The sequence below is a fragment of the Falco naumanni genome, chromosome 17 (genome assembly GCF_017639655.2).
Source record: "Falco naumanni isolate bFalNau1 chromosome 17, bFalNau1.pat, whole genome shotgun sequence".
Classification (NCBI taxonomy): Eukaryota; Metazoa; Chordata; class Aves; order Falconiformes; family Falconidae; genus Falco; species Falco naumanni.
The window spans coordinates 6,723,032-6,733,909 of NC_054070.1; the positions used below are offsets into that span (position 1 = coordinate 6,723,032).

General features: G+C 44.3%; 1 protein-coding gene across 1 annotated transcript in view; it reads right to left on the reverse strand.

The window, feature by feature from the left end:
- CR1 (complement C3b/C4b receptor 1 (Knops blood group)) overlaps positions 1-10,878 on the reverse strand; it is a 74,018-nt gene continuing 63,140 nt past the window's right edge. Inside the window, exons 60-76 of the mRNA XM_040616962.1 lie at positions 10,282-10,473; positions 10,009-10,108; positions 9,225-9,316; positions 8,719-8,993; positions 7,932-8,130; positions 7,227-7,409; positions 6,813-7,004; positions 6,462-6,561; positions 5,803-5,888; positions 4,803-5,045; positions 4,056-4,361; positions 3,108-3,290; positions 2,621-2,800; positions 830-1,009; positions 565-594; positions 340-415; positions 1-73 (exon numbers count right to left, since the gene is read on the reverse strand). Coding sequence (XP_040472896.1) covers positions 4-73; positions 340-415; positions 565-594; positions 830-1,009; positions 2,621-2,800; positions 3,108-3,290; positions 4,056-4,361; positions 4,803-5,045; positions 5,803-5,888; positions 6,462-6,561; positions 6,813-7,004; positions 7,227-7,409; positions 7,932-8,130; positions 8,719-8,993; positions 9,225-9,316; positions 10,009-10,108; positions 10,282-10,473 — 2,687 coding nt within the window. The 3' untranslated portion in view covers positions 1-3. The remainder of the gene's footprint in view (positions 74-339; positions 416-564; positions 595-829; positions 1,010-2,620; positions 2,801-3,107; positions 3,291-4,055; positions 4,362-4,802; positions 5,046-5,802; positions 5,889-6,461; positions 6,562-6,812; positions 7,005-7,226; positions 7,410-7,931; positions 8,131-8,718; positions 8,994-9,224; positions 9,317-10,008; positions 10,109-10,281; positions 10,474-10,878) is intronic.

Here is a 10,878-nt window from a genome sequence, read left to right on the forward strand (position 1 = left end):
CTTCTATGGAAGACATGAACACTTCTGGTTCAGAGGGTTTTCATAACTGTGGTTTTCGTATGTATTATAATAGCTAAGTGAATAAGAAGAAATTAGTGAACTGTATTGGTTTGTAAAAGAACACTCATGTTGGTTTTCTCTAAGGAAGAGCGCCTTGAAATAAAACAACCACACCATTGATTCCAGGTTGCTGTGTCTTGTACAGTTTGCAAGTGTGAGCTGAAGATACAGAATTACAAGGCCCAGGCATATTCAGGCAAATATTCCAGGTTTATAAAGTGTATAAAACTTGAGACATGGCAACAAAGGACATGGATGAACATCCAGCAGACTGCTTACCCTTCCTTCTGCTTAGAAATAATTTTCCAGGCAATGCCTGCCCCCAGAACAAGCAGGATAACTGCAGCTGCAGCTCCTGAGAGAGAAGAGCACATATTATTCTCACTGTTGTCAGCACAAGACATAATGAGGCGTATCTTTGAAGTAAGCAGAGGGAAATGGTGCCACAAAGACCACTGTGTAAAGCTGAAAACCTGGCCACAAAAACGTTTCTAATCTACTTACCTAGGCCTACTGAACCAGACTTGCGTGATGCTGAAAGGAAGAGAAAACGAAAAATGAGCGAACTATTCTAGCAAAATACGGTGTTTCTGAATTGTAGATAATCACTTTATTGCTAAAACTTTCACTGCTAAGGCCTACAATACAGGATCTCTTCAAAGCCACACCATTATATTCTTTTCTTTTTTAATACAGAAAGAACATTTGCATGTTTGAAATGCTTTTGCATGTTTCTGTTTGATCTTTGCTTCATGCATATTTCACTCACTCAGTTTACAGGTGGGTACAGGAGGGTCCCAGCTAAAGTCCTCTTGGCACTGAATCTGACTGATGCCTTCCAAAGTGTAACCATCATCACATTCAAGAGTGATGTTAGTCCCAGAGCGATAAGTATTTCCTTTTGTGGCTTTCTTTACACCTTGAACTACTGGGAATATACATCCCATCTCTGAAATTAGAAGTTACAAAAAAAGGACATTTAATGAGAGGGAACATAAAATTTGAGAAATACAACTGTGAGTTAAGACATTGTTCTTGAATCCTTTCTGAATGTAACCAGGAAATAATTTTTATCCTTTCTTTGTGGCTGCAGAAGAGGGTGGGTGTTGCATTCCCACAGTGAATATTTGTACGGATCAGCTACTCCACACTGATATGGCAGATGGAAAATTGTGTGCAGTAGGGATACCTTGGGAGAAGCCTTCCAGAGAGATTTTTCTGATGCTGGGCTAACAAAACGTTTGGAGAAGAAAGGTGTAGCAGTGAAGGATTCTGTGGGAGCTTTATAATCAACTGTCTATAACCCACTTCTAGTCTGTAGAAGTCCCTTGCCTTTCAAAGATGTCACCAGCCATATTATTTATCAAGAATTAATTTATTAAATAGTCCAACCATCTAAGATACTTACACTACTGAGTTCAATGAAGTGAGTCAGTTGCTTAATTTAAGCATCTACTCACCTTTGACAGTCCAAGCCCAAGAATTCTGAAGAAGTTTCTCAGTGGAGACCAAAGGGGTGAGGTCAACATGTGACTTTTACCCTTTGTTTTATGGTTTTTTTTTAGTATTTATTTTTGCTATCACATATAATAGTTGCTAAAGACACTTCAAAACCATGAGAATGTGGAATGTCAGGGAGAGGTTTTCTGTGAGACTGCTTCCTTTAAAGAGCTTCTGACTTATGTAAATAAGCATTTGGTACGTTATTTCCTCTCATTGTTACCCAAGCGCTTTCAACTCTTGAGTCACTGAGGTGAGTACAACTCCACCAAGGAAGTTCCCTGTGTGGTAATGAATTTATTCCAGTGAATGTCCAGTTTTCCACGCAGGAACACTCACACTAGGAATCTTGTGACATTCATGAAATCACCTCTGGTCAGCTTTGCCTGAGGACTGACCTTCCCAGTGAGCTACACAGAAGTGCCAAGTCACAGATACAGAGGCATTTGTCGAGAAGGGAATAATAGTCAGGCTGACACTTAACCTACAAAACACCCATCAGAGGCAACTCCTGTGAACTAATCACTTCCTCTGATTCCTGTTAGTGATAACTGGGGAGTGAGAGACACAAAAAGGGAAGGAAAGGAAAGGGGAAAAGTTGCTACTCTTACTAAAAATGAAAAGCTTTTAATGGAGGGAAATTATTACACAACTCATTTGTGGCAACAAGACCAGAAATGGAAAACATGCAAGAGTTAAAACTGCCTTTCAGAATTGCCTCTATTGTACTCATATCTTCTGACTCTCAGCGTGAGGTTCCCATCCTGCTTCTTTACGATAATATCATACTCTTCCCAAAGAGTACATAAATTCATAATTAACAGATCAAGACTGCCTAACTATGATAGAAAAGTGGTTCCCAAGCAAAATAAGGGGATGGAATTCAGTGTTAGCTGCAGGAGATTTTACTGCTTAGATTTTCTTCCATATGTCTCTCTGAAGATCTAATTTTTTCCAAAGTAAAGAATGTATGTCAGCATGGCTGCATGTCTCCTCAGCCCACTTCTGATTCTGCCACCACGAATTCCAAACAACATGAGCAAATTAAGCACAAACACACCTTTGCACTGAGGAGACTGGCTCCAGGCTCCTGACACTGTGCAGTTGATGAAAGCATTCCCAACAAGTGAATAACCAGGGTTGCAGCTGTAGGATACAGATGCTCCGTAGGAAAAAGTGTCTGAGATGTTGGCTTTGAGCTTCCCGTTGGTAATGTTTGGAGGATGGAGACACTTCACAACTGGAAAGTCAGGGAGATACAAACAACAGTGTTGGCATCAGGATCCTGACGGACTGCCAGAGGGTAGCAAAGGCACCCTACCTTTTGCAGCTTTGATTGTTCCCTTTTAATTTCTCCACCTAGGCTCAACAAACTGATTTTGTAACCCTGTAACTCCATCAGGCTTTGGAAGTGGGTATAAACTCGATCATGTTCTTATCACACATTCTGTAGTAAAAGTCTCAGATTTTGTTCTTATACAAACCTTTCCCTAAGGCAAGTCATGTTAAATGCCCTTTCTTCTTAGCTCTCTGCAACAAAAACACACCTTGACAGACCGGAGGAGGATGGCTCCAGGCTCCAGATTGTGTGCAAGAAATGGATGCTGTCCCAATGAGAGAGAAGCCGGGCTCACAGATGTAGCTTACAGATGTTCCAGGAGTGAAAACTGCTTTTGCCGGGCCACTGAAAGACCCATGGGCGATACCTGTAGGCTTGGAACAGCGCAGCACTAAAAAGAGAGATGTGCCGATCAAAACAGAGCTCATAGAGGCAAGACGGGAAACTTCACCATCATCTCTCATGGTATGTCAGATAAGAAGAGTGGTTAGTTCATATATACAAGTGTGGAATTTCCATTATAAGACCATCTTATTACAACATTTATACACATTCCTTATGGCTGGCAAAGCTGGCCTCAGCTCATTTTTAAGACATTCACACTGAGAAACTGAGGCACCAGATACTGCAGCAATAAGAATGGGAAAAATTAGGATAGATGGATCTTCAGTTCTGAACAACTAGACTCCGGATTCCGCTCACCTCCTAAACATCTTACAACACAGTACCAAGAGTGAGAAGGTCAAAAAAGATAGCCACCCACGGAAGAGATAACACACGCTTTCCTCTTTCACAGAGGAGGAGTGGAGGATCCCATGTGTCCCTAGGCTGGGACTGGGACTTGTGGAGGTCTTTTGGGACATTAGCAGTGCTGCATTCAATTGTGATGATGTCTCCAGGCCTACAGAGAGTTTCTCAGATTGCTTTTTCATTTCCGACTCTTGGGCTCACACAGCCAACTGTGAAGTGAGAGTATAAAGAACCCTTCAGACTGCAAAACTTGAGTGGGGTAGAGTCCACAGAGACCTCATTCTTTTTTTAGTGGTGGAGTTTATTGAAGCAACAGCTTGTTTCAGCAAGTCCTTAGGCAAATATCACTACATGCTGAACACATTTAGAAAGCTGAGACGGTTCAGTGGAAAGAGCACAAACATACCTTCACAGCGAGGAATCGGATGGCTCCAGACTCCATCTGTTGTGCAATGAACAGACTTATTCCCAATGAGAGAGAAGCCGTGTTTGCAGCGGTAGTGCACAAGAGCTCCTACATCAAAAGTGTCTGAGAAACGACTGCTGTGTTCCCCGTTAGGAATGCTTGGAGGAGGCAGACACTTCACTACTGAAAGTGGAAAGGGAGAGAGTGAGAAGGTGATGTTCAATTGTAAAAAAGGTGATAAGAAGACAGTAAAAAGTGCAATTACCCCTCTTCCCTGCAAAAAGCAGGTCAAGTTGGGAGGACGAGTTAGTGTTTAGGAAATCTTTTAACCTACCTGGTTTTGGTTTGGTATCGGGATGATGATAGTGCTCTGCCACTCCATCTAGATGCAGCATTAAGAGTTTAAAATATATATTGGTTGAGCATATACAATACACAACTTTCCCTCATCCTGCCTTTACATTTCCAGCAAAAAATTCACTCCCCTCTGATAGTCAGTGTCCTGCTTTCAAGCCACCAAATTTTCAAACTACCAATTTTCACTTTCAGGAAATGAAGAGAATGTGGATTATTGATTGCAACAAGTAGGGTGAGAAAAGTGCAAATCTTGCTTATACTTACAGCATTACCCAAAACCTGGGTCATCTCCTGTGTGAGAAGAGAGGCATAAATAAAGGAAACAATTTCTGTTTTCTCCTTAAAGTAGTTGGAGCGAACAGGAAAAGTAAAGCTAACTTTGGCTTCAGTGAGTGGGTAGGACCAGTAGGGGAGGAATCTGCAGTGCTAACAAGTGAGAGTGCTGACACTTACCCTGCTCACAGACTGGTATGGGTGGATCCCACGTTTCATCTGCTTGGCACTGGGATGTGCGATGGCCTCGCAAGGTGAAGTCTTTACGACACTTAAAGCTAACAGTATCTTTGTATGTGTAGTGATTTTTAAGAGCAGATACTCTCCCATTCTGGACCTCTGGGACTGGACATACCACCTCTGAAAAATAAATTCATTATCTTAAAGAGGGAGCTATATGTGTGCTGTAATTGATGCATATATAAAGTCCATCATTGACGTGCCACTGCTCAGAGGAGTTTCACAGGCAGTACTTGGAGCCTCACAGGAAAATAATTTCAAGAACTGAGGGCTTTTCAGTTCCTACAGGTACCATAGGTTTACCACATTATTCTATATAAAAACATAGTTTTGTGCCTATAAACAGAATAATGCAAATACATTCCAATAAATATATTAAATGGTGTAGAAATCCTGAAGTCCTTTTAGTCATTCTCATGACTGCTTTACTATACCAAGTTTATGCCTTCCAAAGCAATTACGTCTGAAGGGAAGACTAATTGCAGTGATCAAACCCTGCAAAACAGCCTTGTGGTTTGGGTCACAGTACAGTATTTGGAAGATCCCAGTTCAATTTTACTTAATATCCCACTCTTCTACTGCAAGACACATTTCTTCCTTAATTCATTATTCATGTTTATGAAAGAAAAGGGACACACCCCTGCAGGCATCTCACAACTCTTCAGTCTACCTAACTGTGAAAGATCAAAAGCTACCATCTGGAAGATTTTTAGAAGAAACCATCCAACCAAGCAAAACAAAACAATCCTAGAAGCATATTAGGCTTAAAAAATTTTCTTATTTCTCAAGGTTCTATTTATTTTAAGGAAAGGCCACTTTTTAAATTTAAGGACTTAATTTGGCAATTCTGGGCCAAGTCTAGTGGTGACCTACTTACTCTGACAAATGGGAAGAACACCACTCCATGCAACATCTGGTCCAAAAATCTCACATCGCCTGTGAGACTGTCCAACCAGTCGATGCCTGGAGTTACAAAGAAAGAAATATCAGTTGGTACCGAGTCGTTCAGCTTGGATTTTGTACTCCCATTCTGACACTACTCCCAGAGGTGTCCATCTGCAGCCTCCTCATTCTGGCTGGTCACTGAGGTGTTTCTGTTGGTTTGACACATGGGAAGGAAGGACACCAAGTTCCTTCTTCCTAGATCCAAGAAGAACAGCAATGATCCCAAATTATTCTGGGTTAGATTGGTTAGGTGCTAAATCAGGACTTGGACGCAAGTGATTTCCAAACTGCTGGAGCATCCTTGTGGCACATGCTTGCTTGCACTCTCAGCTCCTGCTGGGTGGCTGTCTGAGAAGGCAGGCTGAAACTGAAGTTTGCAAAATAATCTGTTGAGCTCAGGGAAATCAGGGAAAAATGAGAGACGCTTCTCCCTTTCCCAAGCAGGTAACTATGGCATAACCAGAACCAAAATACAAATTCTGGCTTGCTGTTGGAGAACGGCCATGCAGAGGAGCGGGCTGTGACCTTCTACTGTAAGTTGCCCAACACCAAGCTCAGAAATGGAGTCAGCAAAGGCAGCGTGGGACTCACCCTTCTTCACACGTGTAGCTCACCGTTGACCCAAAAAGGAGATCTGTCAGAACAACAACTCTGCCATTCTTTGGTGTTTCTGGGTATTTACATTGCTTCCCTGGGAAAGAACAAGGCTGAGTTTAAACTCCTCTCTTGCAGTTTTGTAATGCGCTATGAGAAGGTATCTTAAGGATCTGTCCACATTCAGACACCAATAAAGATGTGATTTTAAAAAGACCAATAGCTGCCCAAATTATGTGACTAGTGAAGCCATGTATGAATCATGTTTTAAAGAATTGCTTTAAGAAACCCACAAATGTAACTTAGACTATTTTCAACAACCAACACCAAATTGATTGAGCTATTCACTTTTACAGAACTCTAGCGCTTCAGACCACGTGTGGTTTTTGAGGCAAGTCAGAGTCGGGGGTACTCCAAGGTGACTCATGTATCCCAGCTGGCATCTGTATTGCACAGTGTCCCCGACACGAAACTCCGTCAGATTTTTGTATTCCTCAGTTAGCTCAGCAAAGGTTAAGTTTGGAGGTGCACCACAGCCACCTATCAGGAAAGCAAACACAGGGGATATCAAATAAACAAAGTTGTTTTAAAATGTATGTTGAGTATGCATAGATGAGAGTTTACAAGCAAAACTGAAAACAAAGGGGAAGGACTGAAGGATTCAAAATGTTGGAAACAGTAAAGGAAAGGACAAGTCCTACAGCTTTCAATGGCAGAAATCCCAAGACTGTCCACAAGTCCCATCTTGGAACTACTGTGTACCTGCACAATGGGGAAGAGGGAGGCTCCAGTTTCCTGAGTCAGTGCAGTAAATCGATGCCTCTCCCAGGAGGCTGTAGCCAGGGTCACAGCTGTAATTTACAACCATTCCAGTAGTGAAAACTTCCAGGTCCTGGCTGTTGTGATTTCCTTTTTCAATATTTGGAGGTGAAGGGCATTGCAGCACTAAAGAGAGAGGACAAAACAAAATGACAAAGAGGCACGGACACGTAGCATGCAGGAAGGATGCACGCACAAAGCCTGGAGCAGAGAAGGCTCCGGGGAGACCCTAGAGCAGCTTCCAGTACCTAAAGGGGCCAACAAAAAAGCTGGAGAGGGACTTTTTACAAGGGTGTGTAGTGACAGGACGAAGGGGAATGGCTTTAAACTGAAAGAGGGGAGATTTAGATGAGATATCAGGAGGAAATTCTTTGCTGTGAGGGCGGTGAGGTGCTGGCACAGGGTGCCCAGAGCTGCTGTGGGTGCCCCGTCCCTGGAAGGGTTCAGGACCAGGTTGGACGGGGCTGGGAGCAACCTGGGCTGGTGGCAGGTGTCCCTGCCCGTGGCAGGGGGTGGGAACGAGATGGTCTGTCAGGTCCCTTCCAACCCAAACTGTTCTATGATTCTGTGATCCTATGAAAATTCAGGAAAGACGTGTGACTGTGATGGTCCCCCTTTTCACTATGGGCAACACCATTCACAGCTTACCTTCGCACCGGGGATAAGGGATGCTCCAGGTTCCATTGACCGTACAGTATAGAGCTGTTTTGCCAATAAGAGAATAGCCAGGGTCACAGCTGTAATTTACAGACTTTCCAGGGACGAACACTTTCACATCCTTGCCATCATGCTGGCCGTGGTCAATTGGTGATGGGGAGGGACACAGCCGCTCTACAGGGAAGGAAATCTTCACTGAGAACAGGATGAATGAGCATATGGGTTTTCTGGTTTGTTTTCCTATTTAGCACTAGACAACTGAGTCTAAGTACACGCATGTGGATTTTCACTTTTCTCCCCTTCTTTCCTCCCGTAATCCCTTTGTATCACTGGCATATCCACAAGTGACAAAGGCAGGTGAATGCACCTTCGCACTGAGGGGCAGGGACGCTCCAAGCTCCAGAAGAAGTACAGTTAAGCTGTGCCTCTCCAACAAGAATGTAGCCAGGATCACAGGTGTAGCTCACAGACATGCCGCTGACGAAAACTGCTGTGGCTTGGCCACTGTGCTTTCCATTGGTGATGGCTGGAGGGTGAGAGCACTGCGAGACTGGGGGGAGAGGGCAAAACCATAGTCATGTCACTAGTGAGAAAAAAAGAGGATTATGGAAAAATGAATGACTTGGATCAAAGGAATATTGCAGCTGAGCTGCCAGCCTGTGAGACAGGGAAGTCTCAGACAGGCATCCCTCGGCTGCTGCTCACTGCCACAGTCTATCCAGATGCTTCAACTCTCTCGACTTTGGAGCATTTATTTCTGTGCATTCATCCCCAGGACTGCTGTACGTCCCTGTGTGCACCTTGCCCTGCCTGCAGCCTTGCCGGCGGGGATGACGCCCACGCCCGGCAGAGCCCTACCTCCGCACTGCGGCGGCGGCCCGCTCCACACGCCGTGCTCCCCGTCTGCCGTGGTGCAGAAGATGGAGGACTCCCCAGCCAGCAAGTGGCCCGAGTCGCAGGTGTAGACGACCACGTCCGCGTAGGAGAATGTGTCCATCAGGTGCCCACTGTGTCTCCCGTGGGGGATGTCCGGAGGCGGATCGCAGACGATGCCTGCGGGTGCGTACAAGGTGGCTTTTAGCATCATTGCTGCAGCAGCGCCTGGGGTCTGCAGGACACACACGTTTCCCGGGAAGGGAACCGACGGGGATGAACCCATCTCAGCAGTGATGCTTTTTGTCTTTGCCTTGGAAGATCTTTCCCAAGGAAAGCACCGATCTGAGTCACTTTGTGCCATGTTTGCTTTCGTACCAGTCTGTTCAGCCCCTAACCCAATGTACTTACTCTGGCAGACGGGAACATCGCCGCTCCACCTCACTCGTGGCCCAGAGCTTGAAATCACACAGTGCCGCTGGGACACTCCCACCAGCCTGTGCCTGGGGTCAAACAAAGTCACTTTTGTCACTACAGGACTGTCGTTGAACATTGCATCTCCCACAGCCACCAAGTATTACCTTAGTTGTTGTCTAATACTGCCATTTTAGAGCGATGAACCTTAGCTCATGTGGGGAACTTCCCCCCCAGGTCCCCTCAGCTGGCACAGGCAGCCTCAGGGAGCTGTCATGCCTTCTCCTCTTCCTTCTGCCCTCTAGAAGTGTCCACTTAAATCGCTGGTTTAAGCCAGAGCTTCCAAAATGAAACCTCTTTTCACCTCATATGCTCCACAGAACCAGACTCAGGTAGTCATGCCCTCTAATTGGCACTTAAAAAATTATAAATAAATCCCCTTCTCCAAATTCTTGGTCCAAATATTTGGACTAGAAATCTCAGACTAGAAATAGACCATTGTGAATATGAGAATTGCTGTAGTGCCCAAACTTTTTTAAACTACCCAAAGGATGCTGAGGTTTTCCCTGATCATTTGGATGATTTCTGTTTTCTCTTAGCACCTGAGAACTCCAGTTTCTCCTCCAGCATCACCTTGTGCAGGCAATGCCGGTGTGCTCTGAGCTCAGAGCCACAACCCCTGGTCTCTTTGGGGAGACATGCATTGCCTACGGGTTGCAGGGACAGCAGAAGCATTGCTGATTTCATCTCAGTGAGGAGCAGGAGCTTGGCTGGGGCTCACCCTTCATTGCAGGTGTAATTCACTGTTGATCCGAAGAAGAGATCTGTTGTAATGATAACTCTGCCGTTCTCCGGTTCTCCTGGATGATCACACTTTCTCCCTGGGTAAAAAAAGACCCGATTTTAAGCTTCTTTAACTCAATGCTATAAGAAAAGAGCCACTAATTCTAAGAGTTTTCCCAAACCTCATAAAGGAGGGAACTGAAAAGAAGAATGACAAGGCTTCATTCATCACACTGAAATTTAAACAAACTAAAGTATCTGCAAAACATACGCTTGCAAAACTCCTGGGCTTCAGACCATGTTTGATTTTCAAGACACGTAATAGTTGGTGATATTTGTGGATGTTTCACATATCCAGGCCTACAAGTGTACTTCACAGTCTTCCCAACAGGAAACTCAGTCTGGTTTTTATGTTCCTTGTTTAACTCAGCAAACAATAACGTTGTTGGTGTCCCACAGCCAGCTGCCAAGGAACAAAATGCACATGAAGAATATGTCCTGGCTGTGAAATGCAGCTAAAGAGAAACAAGTGCATTGGTAGGCACTGTTACAAACCCCAGGGTATTAATATCTCTTCTATGTATTCTGACGTTTGCTTACATAAGCTCTTACTTTACGTAGAGAGACACACACCTAATTTATATGCTCTTAAAAAAAAAGTAGACTAAAACAGCCACCCCCACCCCCCAAAAAAACCAAACCAACAAACAGTTTAGCTAGTTTCATGTTTCCACTCTGCACATCCTACACTGGTGCAGCGTGTCGTCTTCAGGCTGTAGAGTGCAGAATTTGCCACTTCAGAAATCAGAACACTCAAGATTGTCTCCTTGCAGGAAACCATGGGCTTTAGCAGTTCACTAGGTTATTC